General features: G+C 37.1%; 2 protein-coding genes across 2 annotated transcripts in view; both read left to right on the forward strand.

The window, feature by feature from the left end:
* Positions 1 to 7713, forward strand: part of AMTN (amelotin) — a 28570-nt gene extending 20857 nt beyond the window's left edge. The window contains exon 8 of the mRNA XM_061191018.1: positions 7553 to 7713. Within this exon, the coding sequence (XP_061047001.1) occupies positions 7553 to 7713 (161 nt within the window). The remainder of the gene's footprint in view (positions 1 to 7552) is intronic.
* Positions 7714 to 8088: 375 nt separating this feature from the next.
* AMBN (ameloblastin) overlaps positions 8089 to 19824 on the forward strand; it is a 35857-nt gene continuing 24121 nt past the window's right edge. Inside the window, 1 exon segment of the mRNA XM_061191019.1 lies at positions 8089 to 8166. Coding sequence (XP_061047002.1) covers positions 8089 to 8166 — 78 coding nt within the window.

Here is a 19824-nt window from a genome sequence, read left to right on the forward strand (position 1 = left end):
AAATATCACCCCCTAGTGGCCCTGAGAAAGAAAAACTACAAGTGTAATGAACCAGCTAGAGTCAAAGAAAAAGCAGCAATAGCCCCTTTTGGGGGACAAGGTACTTCTAAAAACAAATTAAGCCTCAAATATGATAGCCATACATAAACCCAAGTAAGAACTCAAGTATTCAGGAGGAAGGGTGATTAAGGACAACATTTAAGGAAAATCAGAGAGTGTATGAGCAAAGTATCAATATATAAGTGACTGATGCCTTATAATACCATGGGAGTGACTTGGAAAGAAGGAACCAAATTCTATAACTCCTTCAACTGTCTAAGTATCCCTTGGATAAGAAGGCCTCTGCAGGCCAGGAAACAAAGTCACACTAAAGGGCCATAAAAATGCAGGTCCATCCTCCCAGTAAAATATTGGCAAACCTGACCGGCAGATGTAAGATATAAGATCTAAGATGTAAGAAGCCACATTCAAGAAACTCAAGGGGACTAAGCAAACACAAGCTGAACTTTTAATTATTAATATAGTTAAAACTTTAAATTTGTTAAACTAAAACAGGTAACCATATACCCAATACGAAATGGGTTATGACAGATTTTAGACCAACACATAGGACAAATAATTGCAACAATTATTCACTTCAGAATAAAATTTAAAAGAACAGCTAATTTGAATTAAACTTCCTTTAAACTGCAAGAAGACATTACATATAAGAACATCTCAACAAGTACTGTACTTATGTCCCTTATAGAATCTATTAAATATTTTTAGGACCCAAAGATCCTTCCACTTTATTTCAGTGTCCCTATGTAACTGAGAATATAATTGAGAAGTCATAGACTAGAAATCATAGAAGGAAGATAGCACATATGAGATCACTTTCTGTGCAGATAAACACACTGCCCTCCCACTACCATTCCAGGTGGATTCCACTGGTGTTGTGGACAGATTCATGTTGCAGATTGCATCCTCAATATTTTGAATTCAACCTCCTGGATGTCAATATGTACTGCTAAGGATGCTTACTTTCACGCTACATTCTAACCTTTGGACCTATGAATTCATGAGTTCTTTTTCCAACTGTATCTAACATGCTGTTAAACCCATCCATTGGTTCTCTTAATTTTGTTTATTGACATTTTCAGTTCCAGAATTTATACTTGGCTCTTTTTGAAATCGGCTACACTGTATTATACAGTTTTCTGTTGCCTGTCAAAGTTTTCAAGGCTTGCTTTTATTTCTTTGAATATAGTCTTAGTTTTTTCAAAGCAAGGTATAATTCTAATTATCTTGATTCCCCATCCATTGCTTCCTATTTTCTATTTTTCTTCTCATTCTTCCCATAGGATCTTCCCTCCTATTGAATCAGGTTATCTTTGATAATATGTCGAACTTTGTTGCTAAAAATTTTTGTAGAAACAATTAGTGCCAGAGAGTATTATTTTTGTTTCTGCCAGGAGCCCAGGGAAATAACAAACTGGATCATCCTAATCCAGTTTTAGAGTTTGAGATTTTTCTGGGCCCTCCAAATAACAGAAAGGCAGGCAGCAGTCCCTCGAGGGCTGACTTACTTCTGTTTCACCCCTACAGGTCCCTAATCAACCACAGGTGTAACTTTCCAGGGCTCCCACTTTTGGTGGGCCCTGGACTCTTGACTGCTGTCCCTTCAGGCTGGCCAGACTATTAAACAAACTCTTCTAGATCAGCAACTAGAATCAGCGCAAAAATGGCCCTAAATGCTGGACTCTCCTCTCTAGATTTCCATCCCCTCCTGGATCTTAGCCTAGTAATTCCACACTATCTGATTAACTCTTTGATGGTTTTAAAATTTTTGTGTATCATTCAGTTTTTACTTGTCTTGAGCAGGGAGAATCAGTCCAAATGACTTTATCATTACTGAAACCAGGATTCCATTCCTGATCTTTACTCCTAACCCATTCTACAGTATCTCTGGCAGGGGGAAGATCTATGAACAATCAAAAGGTGTATGATGCTCAAGGAAGTGGCCGGTCCCAATACCTGATGTGGATACTCACCCCCGAAACTAAGAGTGTGGATACTCACCCCCGAAACTAGGAGTGTGGATACTCACCCCTGAAACTAAGAATGTGGATACTCACCCCTGTTCTCAACTGGGGCTTGGTTGCTGATTCTGTTAATTTAGGAACAACCCCACATGGTGCCTCATGTCACCATATATCAAATAAGAAGTGATTATTCATTAAAAATACAATACATCTGGAATTCTCAAAAATTAAATGTTAATGGTCCCCTTTTGTCATGAATAAAGAAAAACTGAACAAGACTCTGATATGGAGGGTGTGTGAGTATATGTGTATATGTGTATGCTAGACTCCAAAATATTACACAAGTTATTCTGCTTACTTTGAATATGTATACATGTTTCCATTTAAAAAGTAAAACACATTATTATACCAAGACTATAAAAATATCCACTATTTTTGGAGCTGGTGCAGTTTATCAAATAATGAGACTTTCAGCCAGTCACCAGCTGATTATTATGACTTTGCTTTTTAAAGTAGAAGCAGATAGAAAAATTTTTTAATGCAGAAAATTATAAGAAAGAAAATTAGTCACTCAAATCCCACCATTCACATGTTACCTTCACCTGTTGATAAATACTTTCTAGTCACGTTTTTCTGTGCATATTTTATGTATTTTTTTCAGAGTTGAGCTTATTCTGCAGTAATATATACTGTTATGTAACATGCTTTTTCCACTCAACTCTATACCATAAGTATTTTCTCCTGTTATTATTTTGCTTAAACGATTTTAATATCTAAATTGTGTTCTACTTTATTGATTAACCATAATTTATACAACCTAATTCCCTAAATTTTTAAAGGGATTTTTGTACAGTAAGAAATCTTTAATGATCTCTGTTGATCTGTCTGCGTGAGAAGTGATGTTGGAACTTCCTATCACTGGAAGCCTCTTTTCCTCCTTTTCCCTACCTGAAAATTTATATCAATGAGATGATTTAGTATATTATCCTTCATCCCTCCCCATCACTGTGACATGCCTACCAAGGATAACAGGGGAGGGGGAGGCATTTGGTAGAGAAGAAAGGTAAGTAAAGGAAGGGAAGAGAGTGATTTTAGGGATAATACCAAATGCAAGACCGGCTAAGAGGTGGTCCATCTCGGCAGTGTGGAAGGTCTGACCGGCTGGTAGATGCTCCACCCATGGGATGAGACCCCCTCATGAGCCCCATCCAGTGGGGAATCAACTTGCTCTGGAAACCTGGGACAAGAAAGAGTGGGACAAGAAAGATTAAACGAATCTAGAGGCCATGGAAAAGATATAAGTTCAAGGAAGATTTGTTTTTTCTCCTACAAAGTATAAAGCAATATAGAAGCATAAACTATGCTTCTATATTTCTATGAGAGATGAAGGGTCTCTTGTCTGTAAATAAGTGGTGAGGATGACTGAACCCTTGGGCCCCGTGGAGTTGTGTGGGTTGAAGGACTTGTCTCTGACCTGAAAGACTGTTTTGCACAGTCCTGTGGGTGTTGTGTGTGTTTGATCAGCTGATGTAAGACTGCTTAATAATGCAGTGTCTCTCCTCATTGTCCTCCACTCCAAGGGATGTAGTTGCGGGGTTACAGAGAGGGAAAACCCATGTACGATAATACCTGTAGACGTATTTTTTTTAATCTCTGTTCAAATCAGACTTTGTGTCAGCAAGCATCTCATAGTTAATTGTCAAACATTTAACGCCTCCACGCCCCATCTGCCCCACACACTGTAATTGTAGTCTGATGGGCTTTTCAAAGGAATTTCTCCCCAGCAATTGCATTGCTGTACCAGTGCAATTTCCAGAAACTTGCTTAGGGAAGCTTGTGCACCATGCCAAGCAAGTGGCTACTGGAAGAGTCTGCTGAAAGTTATAAGCTTACATTCTCATATCTGATCAAATCTCAGTCTCTGAACCACTATAATAAAATGCACATTTAAATTTTTTTTTAGCCTTCACAAATTATTCTAAATGCTTTAAAGAAGTCAAATAGGAGGCATACTGTAGGGTCGATAGTACACACAACATACTCAAAAATGAAATCATCTTCCCTTATGTTCCTCTTTTTGTACCCCCTATTTTTGTTAGTAGTCCCACCACATGCCACATCACCAAAGTTTAGAATCATTATAACCCTTCATGCTTCCCTCTTCTCCTGCCCATCACATCCTATCAGATGTCAATCCTCTCCATGTCTGCTTCAACCCCCTTGTAAAATTGTAAAAAAGATTAAATGAGATTATATGTTTAGAAAATACTTGGCAAATTCTTTGGCATATTTTAAGAATGCAATAAAGGCTGGGTGTTATTATTATTATTATTATTAATTACATTATAAGTATTACCCTGTTTTCTGACCTGTAAGGACAAGAGAATTTGACTTTCCACTTTCACTTTCAGAGAGTGTAGGAAAGTTTCAGGGAGGTAGAAAACAGTACCAAACAATAACTGTGTCCTTCGAACATAATGAATATCTCACAGCCTATATTTTGAAATCACAAAACAAGGCTGCTGATAATAACTACCCTGTCTCATAGGGTTGGTGAAGATAAAGTGAAATATAAATTTAAAACTCCTTTGCAAAATATAAAGTAACATATAAACATATACTGTTATTTCCATCTTCTTTTTTAATTACAAAGTGAAAATAAGCAGGCTGGGATACATTATGACCAAGATGAAACTTTATTGATTGTGAAGAGAAGTTTCAGAAGTGCCTATGATTCTGTATAATATGTAATTTTCGTCTCACAGGAGCAATGCTTTGCAGACCCTCTGACAGTGAAGAAGTGGCTCTATACAGCCAATACTTCTGTATTCTGGAATGAAATGGTCACTCTTTACAAAAGGAAAACCTAATTACATTTATATTTTTTTATTTCTTCTTTTTCTTTAAGATGGTTAAGATTGCAGTCCTATGTTGAGGGCTGAATCAAGATGAAGAGGCACAGACTTTTTCCTTGATAGTATAAAAAGTTTTTTATGTTTTAACTTCTTATTTGGAAATAATTTTAAACTTATAAAAGCATTGCAAAGATAGTACAGTGAACTTCCATATACTCTTCAACCAACTTCCCATAATGTTAACATCTCACATAATTATGGTATAATTATCAAAACTAAGAAATTTACATTAGCACAATATTATTAACTAACCTACAGACTTTAAGTGGGTTTCACCAGTTTTTCCTCTACTATTCTTTTTGTGTTCCAGGATGTAATTCATGGTCCCACACTTCATTTAGTTGCCATGTTTCCTTAGCCACTTCCAATTGGTGACAACCCCTCAGTCTCTCTTTGTCTTTAATGACCTTGACATTTTTGAAGAGTACTGGTCAGGCGTTTTGCAGACTATCCCAATCTGAATTTTTCCAATGTTTTCTCATAATTAGATTGAGGTTATAAATTTTGAGGAAGCATTCCACAGAGGTGATGTGCCCTTCCTCAGGGGATAAATGGTATCATTTATGTCTTATGCGATGTTGAAGTGATATCTGCTAGGTTTTTCCACTATAAATTTACTATGTTTCTCTTTGGACTAAATAAATATTTGGAAGAGATAATTTTTGGCTATGCAAATATTGTTTCTCCTTAAAATTTTGACCACTAATTTTAGCATTCATCTGTGGATCTTGCCTGCAGCAATGATTACTGTGGCATTCTGATGGTAATTTACTATTTCCCTCATTCTTTCTACATTTACTAGTTGGAATTCTTATGTAAGGAAAAGTTGTCCCCCTCCTCCCCCAAATAAATTTTATTTGATTTGTCACCAATAACAATCACTGTTCAACTCTTCACATGATTTATGATCCAAATGTACTGACTACCTTACAGAGTTATCATGGGAATTGAATAAGATGGAACACATACAGGTTAAGCTTTGTGTTCACATGCAATGTTCACATGTTCAATGTTCACTTACAATGGATGTGAGTTCCATTCCTTCCACTACCCATTTTCTAATGTCTAGATGAGCCCGATATCTGAGCCATACAGTTAGTACTCAATCAAACATAATCAACAAAATTTTTATCATTAGATAACTTTGCACACATGTGACCATACCAAATAGATTGTAAGGCCCAAGATGAGCAAACAAACTTCCTTATGGCCATAGAGACTCATAGCACTAGTACACTGTATTATATAGGGACAGTCAGAAAATATACTGAATGAATGAATGAATGAATGGGTATTTCATAAATGCCAAGAAAAGAGATATAAATGCTAAGAGCCCTAAATAAGGATCAGTTTAAATATTATTCCTTTGTTCAAAACATTCTCCCCTATCTCTCTTTTGTGTCATTTGCTTCTAGACAGATTTAAACTTCAGTGTCAATAGATCTCTATTTCATAGTTCATTCATGTTCCTTTTTAAACCCATCAGGTTTTTCAAATCTTCAAAACATCTCAGAAAATAGCCCTAATTTTAAAACAGGCAAAGGATGGAAATGGACAATTCTAAAAGAAGAGCCAAAAATGGAAGTTTAATTTCAAAAGTTGAACCCACTGCAAGTTCAAATAAAAATATATTGTTTTTGCCTTATCAAATTAAGGTATTTTACATCAGCTGTTCTCAAACTTTAATGTGTGTTCAAACCACCAGAGGATCTTGTTAAAACTTAGATCCTGATTCGAAGGGGCAAAGAAAGGCCCAGAGGGATACTGCATTTCTCATAATCTCTGAGCAATGCCAATGTTGCTGAGACTGAGGACCACACTTTGACCACTCAAACTGTAAACATAATGATCAGTGCTGGTGAAAACAGCTGTGTGCTGTATATAACATTCTGATATAAATCAGTACAACCTTTTGGAAAGTACTTTGGCTGTGTAACTTAGAGCAGTGCTTCCAATTCCTGGCTGTACATTAAAATTTCCTGGCAAACTTTATAAAATATCTATGCCCAGATTCCATTCCAGAACAATTAAATCAAAATCTCTGGGAGTGGGGACTAATAGTGAGTATTTTCAATCAAAGGAAAATGAAAATTTTATTGAATAGATAAAATCATGATTATATAGATAATTAATGAAATATTATGTGTTAAAAATATAATGTAGGGGGGCTTCCCTGGTGGCGCAGTGGTTGAGAATCTGCCTGTCAATGCAGGGGACACAGGTTCGAGCCCTGGTGTGGGAAGATCCCACATGCCGCGGAGCAACTAGGCCCGTGAGCCACAACTACTGAGCCTGCGCTCTAGAGCCTGTGCTCCGCAACAAGAGAGGCCACGATGAGAGGCCCACGCAGAGGTCCATGCACCGCGATGAAGAGTGGCCCCCACTTGCTGCAACTAGAGAAAGCCCTCGCACAGAAAACAAAAGACCCAACACAGCCATAAAATAAAAATTAAAATATATATATATATATATAATGTAGGAAAATGCTTACAATATGCCAATTTTTTTCAGCTTTATTAAGGTGTAATTGAAAAATAAAATTATAAGATATTTAAAGTGTATGTTGTGATGATTTTGTAGACATAAACATTGTGAAATAATTCCCCCATCCAGGCAAGCCTGCCATAGGAGCTTCTTTCTGCATGCATTCACAGGTGGCAGGGCACTGCCTACATGAGCTCCAGGGGCGGGAGCGAGCCGCAGCTGCCATCTTGGACCCCAGAGGTGGACGCAGACCACTACTGCTGTCTCTGCTGCCACCAAGGATACTGTGAGCAAGTGCAGGTCACTGCCCCCACCTTCCTGGGAGCCTGAACAGCCTCCCACTGCAGAAGGTCCTGTGATCCAGGGCCAACTGCTTGTCTCTGCCGCCACAGACACTTCGCACATGTCCCAGTTGTGGCCGCCTTATCCCTCCCTGGCCTGAGCAAGTAAGTGTGCCCCAATCAGCCACTGCTTTTGCCCCCTCTCACCCAGGTGGGGAACAGACGCCTGAGGGTGGCCCACATTCACAGGTGGGGCCAAAACCAAAGCTGAGCTACAGGGGCTGTGCAACTAAGGAAGAGGAATGGAAGTCTCTCCATGCAGCTGCACAAGCTGCAGATTAAATCCCAGCAATCAGCTTGGTAAACCCTGCGTCTGTGGAATACATGAATCCCACAACTGAGACTGGTCTAGCTTCAGCAGCTGTAGACTTTGGGGGCAAGTACACAAGGGACTTGGGCCAGGTCAGCATCGGAGCTGCCCCACAGTGCCCAGAGCGGGTCCAGAGGCCTACCTAGAGGCATTGGAGGGCCTCCTGGGGAGGCGGGGGTTGGCTGTGGCTCACAACAGGGGCAAAGACACTGACAGCTAAGGCCCTGGGAAAATATTATTATTACTATTTTTTGTTTCATTTTGTTCCGTTGTTTTTTATTTTCTTCTCTTCTTTAAATTTTTTAATATATTTTTTTCTATTTTTACTTTACTTTTTTGTTGTTCTTTTTCTTGTTTTTGTTTTTTCTTTTTTGTTTTGTTTTTATCTTTTTTTATCATTTTTGTGTGTTTGTTTATGTTTTTGCTTGTTTTAGTTTGCTTTCTGCTTTTGTTTTGTTTTTTGTTTTTTGTTTTTGTTAGTTTTGTTTTTATTGTTTGTTTTCATTTGGGGTTCTTTTGTTTGTTTGGTTGTTCTCTTGTTTTTTTTCCTTTGTTTTTTTTCTTTGTGTCTCTGTCTTTGTTTGGTTTTGCTTTTACCACTTGTCTTGGGTTTGTCTGTTTTCTTTTCTTTTTGTTGTTGTTGTTGCTGTTTGTTTGCTTTTGTTTTTGCTATTTGTCTTGGGTTTTGTTTGTTTGTTTTCTTTACCTTTTTGTTGTTTTTTTTTTCACCATGCCATGAGGCTTGCAGGGTCTTGGTTCCCCGGCCAGGGGTCAGGCCTGAGCCTCCAGGATAAGAGTGCTGAGTCCAAGATGCTGGACCACCAGAGAATTCCTGGCCCCCCGGGACTATTAATCAGTGTGAGCTCTCCCGGATGTCTCCATCTCAACAGCAAGACCAGGCTCCACCCAACTGCCTGCAGGTTCCAGTACTGAACACCTCACGCTAAACAACTAGCAAGACAGGAACATAGCCCCACCCATCAGCAGACAGCCTGCCTACGGTCATACTAAGCTAACAGACACCCCAAAACACACCATCTGACGTGGCCCTACCCATCAGAGGGACAAGACTCAGCTCCACCCAACAGAGTGCAGGCACCAGTCCCTTCCACTAGGAAGTCTACACAAGCCCCTGGACCAACCTCACCCACCAGGGCACCAGGAGCAGACACCAGAAGCAAGAGGAACTACGACCCTGCAGCCTGCAGAAAGGAGACCTCAAACACAGTAAGTTGGACAAAATGAGATGACAGAGAAATATGTGCAGACAAAGAAGCAAGCTAAAAACCCACAAGACCAAAAAAATGAAGAGGAAATAGGCAATCTATCTGAAAAAGAATTCAGAGTAATGATAGTAAAGATGATCCAAAATCTCAGAAATAGAATGGAGGCACAGATTGAGAAAATACAAGAAATGTTTAAAAAGGACCTAGAAGAACTAAAGAACAAACAAACAGTGATGAACAACACAATAACTGAAATGAAAAATATACTAGAAGGAATCAATAGCAGAATAACTGAGGCAAAGAGCGAATAAGTGAGCTGGAAGATAGAAAGGTGAAAATAAGTGCCACGGGGCAGAATAAAGAAAAAGAATGAAAATAATTGAGGACAGTCTCAGAGACCTCTGGGACAACATTAAATGCACCAACATTCGAATTATAGGGGTCCCAGAAGAAAAAGAGAAAAGGAAAGGTTCGGAAAAAATATTTGAAGAGATTATAGTCAAAAACTTCCCTAACATGGGAAAGGAAATAGTCAATCAACTCCAGGAAGCACAGAGAGCTACACCCAAGGAGAAACATGCTGAGACACATATTAATCAAACCAACAAAAATTAAATACCAAGAAAAAATATTAAAAGCAGCAAGGGAAAAACAACAAATAAAATACCAGGGAATCCCCATAAGGTTATCAGCTGATCTTTCAGCAGAAACTCTGCAGGCCAGAAGGGAGTGCCAGAATATATTTAAAGTGATGAAAGGGAAAAACTTACAACCAAGATTACTCTACCCAGCAAGGATCTCTTTCAGATTTGACAGAGAAATCAAAAGCTTTACAGACAAGCGAAAGCTAAGAGAATTCAGCACCACCAGACCAGCTTTGCAGCAAATGCTAAACGAACTTCTCTAGGCAGGAAGCACAAGAGAAGAAAAAGACCTACAAGAACAAACCCAAAACAGTTAAGAAAATGGTAATAGGAACATACATATCGATAATTACCTTAAATGTAAATGGATTAAACGCTCCAACCAAAAGACATAGACTAGCTGAATGGATACAAAAACAAGACCCGTACATATGCTGTCTACAAGAGACCCACTTCAGACCTAGGCACACATACAGACTGAAAGTGAGGGGATGGAAAAAGATATTCCATGCAAATGGAAATCAAAAGAAAGCTGGAGTAGTAATTCTATATCAGACAAAATAGACTTTAAAATAAAGACTATTACAAGAGACAAAAAAGGACACTACATAATGATCAAGGGATCAACCCAAGAAGAAGATATAACAATTGTAAATATTTATGCACCCAACATAGGAACACCTCAATACATAAGGCAAATGCTAACAGCCATAAAAGGGGAAATCGACAGTAACACAATCAGAGTAGCAGACTTTAACACCCCAGTTTCACCAATGGACAGATCATCCAAAATGAAAAAAAATAAGGAAACACAAGCTTTAAATGATACATTAAACAAGATGGACTTCACTGATATTTATAGGACATTCCATCCAAAAACAGCAGAATACACTTACTTCTCAAGTGCACACGGAACATTCTCCAGGATAGATCACATCTTGGGTCACAAATCAAGCCTTGGTAAATTTAAGAAAATTGAAATCGTATCAAGCATCTTTTCCAACCACAATGCTATGAGATTAGAAATCAATTACAGGGGAAAAAACCTGTAAAAACTCAAACACATGGAGGAAAAACAGTATGCTACTAAATAACCAAGAGATCACTGAAGAAATCAAAGAAGAAATTTAAAAATGCCTAGAAACAAATGACAACGAAAATACAACAACCCAAAACCTATGGGATGCAGCAAAAGCAGTTTTAAGAGGGAAGTTTATAGCAATACAATCCTACCTCAAGAAACAAGAAACATCTCAAATAAACAACCTAACCTTACACCTAAAGCAATTAGAGAAAGAAGAACAAAAAAACCCCAAAGTTAGCAGAAGGAAAGAAATCATAAAGATCAGTGCAGAAATAAATGAAATAGAAATGAAGAAAACAATAGCAAAGATCAATGAAACTAAAAGCTGGTTCTTTGAGAAGATATACAATATTGATAAACCTTTAGCCAGACTCATCAAGAAAAAAAGGGAGAGGACTCAAATCAATAAAATTAGAAATGAAAAAGGAGAGGTTACAACTGATACCACAGAAATACAAAGGATCATTAGAGACTACTGCAAGCAAACTATATGCCAATAAAATGGACAACCTGGAAGAAATGGACAAATTCTTAGAAAGGTTCAACCTTCCAAGACTGAACTAGGGAGAAATAGAAAATATGAACAGACAAATCACACGTAATGAAATTGAAACTGTGATTAAAAATCTTCCATCAAACAGAAGTCCGGGACCAGATGGCTTCATAGGCAAATTCTATCAAATATTTAGAGAAGAGCTAACACCTATCTTTCTCAAACTCTTCTAAAAAATTGCAGAGAGAGGAATACTCCCAAGCTCATTCTACAAGGCCAGCATCACCCTAATACCAAAACCATACAAAGATATCACAAATAAAGAAAATTATAGGCCAATATCACTGATGATCATAGATGAAAAATCTTCAGCAAAATACTAGCAAATGGAATCCAACAATGTTTATCCCAGGGATGCAAGGATTCTTCAATATACACAAGTCAATCAATGTGATACACCATATTAACAAATTGAAGAATAAAAACCATATGATCATCTCAATAGATGCAGAAAAAGCTTTTGACAAAATTCAACACCCATTTATGATAAAAACTCTCCAGAAAGTGGGCATAGAGGGAACCAACCTCAGCATAATAAGTCCATAACGACAAACCCACGGCAAACATCATTCTCAATGGTGAAAAACTGAAAGCATTTCCTCTAAGATCAGGAACAAGACAAGGATGTCCACTCGCACCACTATTATTCAACTTAGTTTTGGAAGTAGCCATGGCAATCAGAGAAGAAAAAGAAATAAAAGGAATACAAATTGGAAAAGAAGAAGTAAAATTGTCACTGTTTGCAGATGACATGATACTATACATAGAAAATCCTAAAGATGCCACCAGAAAACTACTAGAGCTAATCAATGAATTTGATAAAGTTGCAGGATACAAAATTAATGCAGAGAAATCTCTTGCATTCCTATACATTAACAATGAAAGATCAGAAAGAGAAATTAAAGAAACAATCCCATTCACCACTGCAACAAAAAGAATAAAATACCTAGGAATAAACCTATGTAAAGAAGCAAAACACCTGTACTTAGAAAACTATAAGATACTGATGAAATAAATCAAAGATGACACAAACAGATGGAGAGATATACCATGTTCTTGGATTGGAAGAATCAATATTGTGAAAATGACTATGCTACCCAAAGCAAATGACAGATTCAATGCAATCCCTATCAAATTACCAATGGCATTTTTCACAGAATTAGAACAAAAAGTTTACAATTTGTATGGAAACACAAAAGACCCCAAATAGCCAAAGCAATCTTGAAAAAGAAAAATGGAGCCAGAGGAATCAGGCTCCCTGACTTCAGACTGTACTACAAAGCTACAGTAATCAAGACAGTATGGCACTGGCACAGAAACAGAAATATAGATCAATGGTACAGGATAGAAAGCCCAGAGATAAACCCACATACCTATGGTCACCTAATCTATGACAAAGGAGGCAAGAGTATACAGTGGAGAAAAGACAGTCTCTTCAATAAGTGGTGCTGGGAAAACTGGACAGCTACATGGAAAAGAATGAAATTAGAACACTCCCTAACACCATACACAAAAATAAACTCAAAAGGGATTAAAGACCTAAATGTAAGACTGGACACTACAAAACTTTTAGAGGAAAACATAGGCAGAACACTCTTTGACATAAACCACAGCAAGATCTTTTTTGACCCACCTCCTACAGTAATGAAAATAAAAACAAAAATAAACAAATGGGACCTAATGAAACTTAAAAGCTTTTGCACAGCAAAGGAAACCATAAACAAGATGGAAAAAATCCTCAGGATAAGAGAAAATATTTGCAAATGAGGCAACTGACAAAGGATTAATCTCCAAAATATACAAACAGCTCATGCAGCTCAATATCAAAAAAACAAACAACCCAATCCAAAAATGGGCAGAAGACCCAAATAGACATTTCTCCAAAAAAGACATACAGATAGCCAACAAACACATGAAAAGATGCCCAACATCACTAATCATTAGAGAAATGCAAATCAAAAGTACAATGAGATATCACCTCACACCAGTCAGAATGGCCACCATCAAAAAATCTATAAACTATAAATGCTGGAGAAGGTGTGGAGGAAAGGGAACCCTCCTGCACTGTTGGTGGGAATGTAAATTGATACAGCCACTATGGAGAACAGTATGGAGAGTCCTTTAAAAACTAAAAATAGAACTACCATACGACCCAGCAATCCCACTACTGGGAATGTACCCAGAGAAAACCATAATTCAAAAAGTCACATGCACCCCAATGTTCATTGCAGCACTATTTATAAGAGTCAGGACATGGAAGCAACCTAAATGTCCATCAACAGAGGAATGGATAAAGAAGATGTGGTACATATATACAACGGAATATTACTCAGTCATAAAAAGGAACAAAATTGGGTCATTTGTAAAGATGTGGATGGACCTAGAGACTGTTATACAGAGTGAAGTAAGTCAGAAAGAAAAAACAAATATCGTATATTAATGCATATATGTGGACTCTAGAAAAATGGTATAGATGACCTTATTTGCAAAGCAGAATAGAGACACAGACGTAGAGAACAAACGTATGGACGCCAAAGGGGGAAGCGGGGAGTGGGATGAATTGGGAGATTGGGATTGACATACATACACTACTATGTATATAGTAGATAACTAATGAGAACCTATTGTATAGCACAGGGAACTCTACTCAATGCTCTGTGGTGACCTAAATGGGAAGGAAATCCAAAAAAGAAGAGATATATGTATATGTATAGCTGATTCACTTTGCTGTACAGCAGAAACTAACACAACGTTGTAAAGCAACTGTACTCCAATAAAAAATTTAAAAAAAAGATTCCCCCATACAGTTAATTAACACATCCTATCTTTTGTGAGAATATTTAAGTTCTACTCTCTTAGCAAATTTCAGTTATACAATACAGTCTTATCAACTATGGTCATCATTGATGACTATACATTAGATCCTGAGACCTTATTCATCTTATAGCTGAAAGTTGGTACCCTTTTACCAGCCTCTCCCTATTTCCCCCACCAGCACCCAGTCCCTGGCAACCGCTTTTCTGTTCAATGATTTTGACATTTTTTTTAGATTCCACATATAAGTGATACCATGCAGTATTTGTCTTTCTCTGTCTGACTTAGCATAATGCCCTCAAGGGCCATCCATGTTGTCACAAATGACAGGATTTCCTTCTTTCTCATAGTTTAATAATATTTCATCACACAATAATGCATGTGTGTGTATATATATAAATAAATTTATGCATATATATACATGTATGTATATATACATCTTCTTTATCCATCCTTCCATTGATGGATAATATAATGTTAAATTTAAAAATAATGCAAACTGTACATACAGTATAATTTTAATTATTGATTAATTGATTCAACAGTTTAATTATTTATTGCCTGTATGTACCAGGCAGTATTCTAATAGTTTCTTGGAATAATTTAGTAAGTAGTACAAAGATCCCTTTCCTTGAGGAGCTTACATTCTATATATTAGGTATCTGAAACAAAAGTAGATACAGCCAAACATGAGTCAAAGTTAGTTCTGGGCAATCTTTATTTTCATCTTTAAGCATTTTGATAGTTCCATGTTTCAAAATCATACAAAAATAGATATTTTCCTCAAATATATTATCCACATGGTATCAAGATGAGTTAACACTCCAAAAGTAATTTTTTCTTGAAAGATTTAAGTTAAGCCCTCTTGGCAATTTCAACTTTATCTGTTTCCTTTTTTGACAGTTGCTTTTCTATGGCTAGAAATTTCCTCCTTTCCCCACTTTGTTCTCTAATCCTGAGGTGGATCTTGGACTCCCTCTGCTGGCCAGACAGCATAAACAGACAAAGACCAAATTGAGGAAAAACCTGGAAAATCACAAAGCACAGCAACTATCCTACACACTTGTCCCTCATTCGTTCAATCAAAAGACACTTACTGAACACCTATTATGTGCTAGACATCATCCTAAGTGCTGGAAATAGAAAAGAAATAAGATATAATCCCTGTCCTTGAAATTGTCCTATGCTTTTCTCCAGGAAATTACCAAGTCCCAGAAGATTCCTTGGGCCCAGGACTCAAGAAAAAACATCCACTCTGCCTAGAAAGGATGATTGGTATGTATTCATGCTGGGCTATGAAAATAACATGTTTCTGTGAAAATCAGGGGCACCTTTCTACAATACTCTCTGGAAGATACTAAAATATTTAAGCTTCAAATTGCCCTAGACTAAGACAGCATAAAGTAAGAGACCTAGACACAAGGGAGAAAAGTGACCCAAAACCATGAGCAGTCCGGGGTAAAAATGTGGTCAGCTCCCCCAAGAAAAGTCAGGTATGTTCTTGATTCTTTCCTAACTCAAGACATGATTTCAAGATTTGAATCGTTGCAAGACTATAAAATTCCATGAAATGAAAATTCTAGAGATGTTCTATTCTTACCCCCTTCTTTTTTTTTTGTTTTTTGTTTTTTTGGGGTTTTTTTGGCTGCGCTGCACAGCATGTGGGATCTTAGTTCCCTAACCAGGGATTGAACCCGTGCCCCCAGCATTGGAAGCACAGAGTCTTAACCTCTGGACCAGCAGGGAAGTCCCTTACCCCCTTCATTACATAACAAGTAGTTACCTATTTGATGTGGTAAGCAGACATGATATTCCAGGAATAACATCCCTTAAATAAACATTCCCTATAATTGATGTTTTAACCACAAATGGCCATGACAGACAGTTGGGATTTTGGACTCTGCTTAAACATCTACTAATGAGTCAATACAACTTGCAAACTCACTGTTTTTTTACCCAAGGGGTTTGATCCTTTTGAGCTATGACAGTATAAAAATTACATGAAACATGAAAAACTAAAGAAGTGTGAATTTCAGAGTAAGTTAAGCCATTAGAATATTCCAGTAACTTCTCAAGACTTTGAATAAACTCTGCAGGCTTTGATTTAAAAGTCTCTACTAGTTGGCTCTACTGAACAGAAGGCGTCCTCACTCTCCTTCAAATCCACTATATTTCATTAGTTTTGCAGCAACTGAACTTAGCCTAAGCCTTTTTCACTGCTGTATAGCAACAGAACCTTGTAATGGAGATGGGACAAAGCTTTGGGGATATTCTGACAATTTTTGCAGGCATTTTTTGCTGTCACGATGATTAAAGCTGCTATTGATGTGCAGTGGCAAAGGCCAGTGCTGCTAAATGCTCTGCAATACATGGGGAAGTGCCAAATGAGAAAGATTTGGTTCACATCTTGCATGCCTTTCAAATGCCCCATCAGACTTTCATGGAGTTAAATAAAACAATTTGTTTATCCAAGCCTAGGATCCAACTCTTTTCGAATGTTAATATACACAGAATATTTTAGGCCTGCACCTTCCTTTTAATCATGGAAAGAGTATGCTTTGTTTTTGCTCGAACTTTTCGGGGGAGTTGTTAACCATTGTGGAAAATAAAGTCCCTAATGGCAAGCACCATTCATGGCATTTGAGCCAATGGTCCACAGTGGTACCATCTATATTTATAGCTGCTGCTTGCCAGTATTTTACAGTGGAGATTTTAGACACCATTAATGTTAATTGAGATACATGAAGTGCAAAGAGCTTACCACGTTTTATTAATAATTCTATCATTTTACTTTGGGGCATAATGGTTTCTTATTATGTATGTTATAAAAATTACAACTTGAAATTTCTTGAAATTGCCCATTGTTCTTCAATCTAACTTTCTTTTCAACCTTATAGTCCCCAGAGATCTGCCACAAAATTTCTCTATTGTCCCTTGATTTACTATTTATTTTCTCAGTAGGTCTCTAATTCCCCGTTGACTATCAAAGTATATGGTCTCCGTGGTCCCTTTGTATATTCAAGATAGAATGTATACCTCAACATGTGGTTTTAAAATAGAATTTGTTTACTGAACTATTCTGTCTCATCTCTGTCCCATGAAACACAAGGAATTATTTTGACACACACTTGTAAATAAGGTACAGCTCATTTGTAAGAAGATCACACTTCCTCATTTTCTCACTTCAACAGTCTGTTAGTTGTCTTGACATGGTATCCCTACTGCAGTTAAGGTTATTTCCCACTTTCTCTTATCATATAAAGACAGGTCTAGTCTGTCATTACTTATCCTAACACTAGTTTTTATTCTAGTGTCTACTGTACCTCTGCTCTTTCATTTTCCTCTACTTCTTATTCAGCATGGCTTTTAATTTTACTTCTAAATTCTTAGTCATTACAAGTAGGTACAAACATCTGACTACCTCATTTTGGCTTCTTGTGTAGTCGTGCTCATGTGTTATATATTGGAATGCACACTGCTTATTACACTTTTCCTTCTCCTTTAAATTGCAGTAAGGATATTATATGTATATTTAATGTAATTTAGTTTTTAAATTATGTTTGCATGTAGGTTACAGAGTGAATTTAATTTTGGGAAATGAAATATTTATGTAAAAAGAGGACTTCAGGTCTGAGGAGAAGAAAAAATGTACACTATTTGCCACCTCTATCCTCAGACACCTTGTCCCTGCTCTCTGCCCTGTGGTTCTATCTGCTCTTCAAGGCTCATTCAGAGAGCTTTGCAATTAGATTTTCAAAACTGCTCCTGCCTTTGAAGGTCTCTTCGTTGAAATCCTATGACTCTATTTACTATAAGTAGTTGAAATTTAGTCTCCTACTGACTTGAACTACCACTGCTGATCTTAAGTGTGTGTGCATTATTGCCTCCCCAACTGAAATGCAAGCTTCTGGAAAGCAAAATTATTTGCCAGGCTATATCCTCTATCACTATACTTTGCACAAAGATAGAACTCAGTAAATTCTGGCTGAGTAAATAAACCAACTTCTAAATTTTATATGATAGCATAGTTCTTGGCACATCCCTCTTGTCAGACCAAACTTTAATTAGTTCTATGTACGTCTGATTCTCTCACAAACTGTTAGAGAGGAAAGGGACCATGATTATTCAGCCTTGTAATCTCAGCGTCAGAGCCCACTGCCTAGTTCATAGAAATCACTCGGTGGGTGTTTACAAATGACCAGATGGATGTATTTAATTAAATCCATGAGGAGGAGTCTGATTAACTATAGATCATGTGGAAGCAATTTAATAGGAATGAGTGTAATTAAAAGTCACTGCAGCAGAGAAAATCCTGAAAAGGAGGTTCCCAGAGTTTTACCTTCACATTCACATTACCATTTTGTTGTGACTTTCTGTCTCATTTTCAATCCTCTCCCCTGCAGAAACTTTCTCACAAGGTAATTCTTTGAAAGAGATCTGAAAGAAAATAGAGGTTAAAAAAAGATGAGGTCCAGTGGAGCCCTTGCATGGCAGGCGGCACGGGTTTGATCACTGGTCAGAGAACTAAGATTCCACAAGCTGCGTGGCACGGCCCAAAAAGAAAAAAAATGAAACCCGTCTCGAGGTTAGAAAGCCTTTATCCTCCTTGAAAACTGGGAGGAATTCTATTTTGTAGACTTCTTGTAAGACTAAATTTTGTAGACTTAGAAATAATTCTAAATGTCTAACCAAGTTTAGTCTAGTTCACTTTACCACCTGTGCATCACCACAGAATCAGCATGTCCTATATTTTAAATGTATCAAATGTATCATTTTATCTTAATAATAAAAGAATTCACATTTATTGTCGAACTTTTGAAAAGACAGATATTTTCAAATTTTAAATCATCCATTTTGCTAACAAAAATGATCACTGTTTCTGTGTATTTCTTTCCAGTCTTTTCCCTATGCATCTATGTGTCTACAATTTTACAGAATTAGGATCATTTAATGGAAACACATGTCTTTTCCAATTTTTAAATTACAGCAATGTTAAAAAGAAAAATGAAGCCTATAGCAGGGGTCTTTTCAATGTCAGGACTCCTTTACCCTCTAAAAAATTATTGAAGACCGCAAAGGGCTTTGTGGGTTTAAATTAGAATTTTGGGACATTTATTTATTAACTATTTTGAAATAACAATAACAAACCAATTAAATGTTAACATAAATAAAAATTTTATATGAAAAATCACTACATTTCTCAAAACAAAAATTTTAGAAAGAAATAATGACATTGTTTTTACATAGTTGTAAATCCCTTTAATGTCGGACTTCAGAGAAGATAGGGAGATTCTCCTATCTATTTCTGCATTCCCTCTGTTATATCATCCATCATGTAGCCTCTGGAAAACTCCACCGTGCACTTGTGAGAGAAGAGAATGCGTGAAAAGGGCGGATAACATCTTAGAACTATTATCTTAAAAAGTTTT

Source organism: Eubalaena glacialis, chromosome 5 (genome assembly GCF_028564815.1).
Source record: "Eubalaena glacialis isolate mEubGla1 chromosome 5, mEubGla1.1.hap2.+ XY, whole genome shotgun sequence".
In the NCBI taxonomy this organism is placed as follows: Eukaryota; Metazoa; Chordata; class Mammalia; order Artiodactyla; family Balaenidae; genus Eubalaena; species Eubalaena glacialis.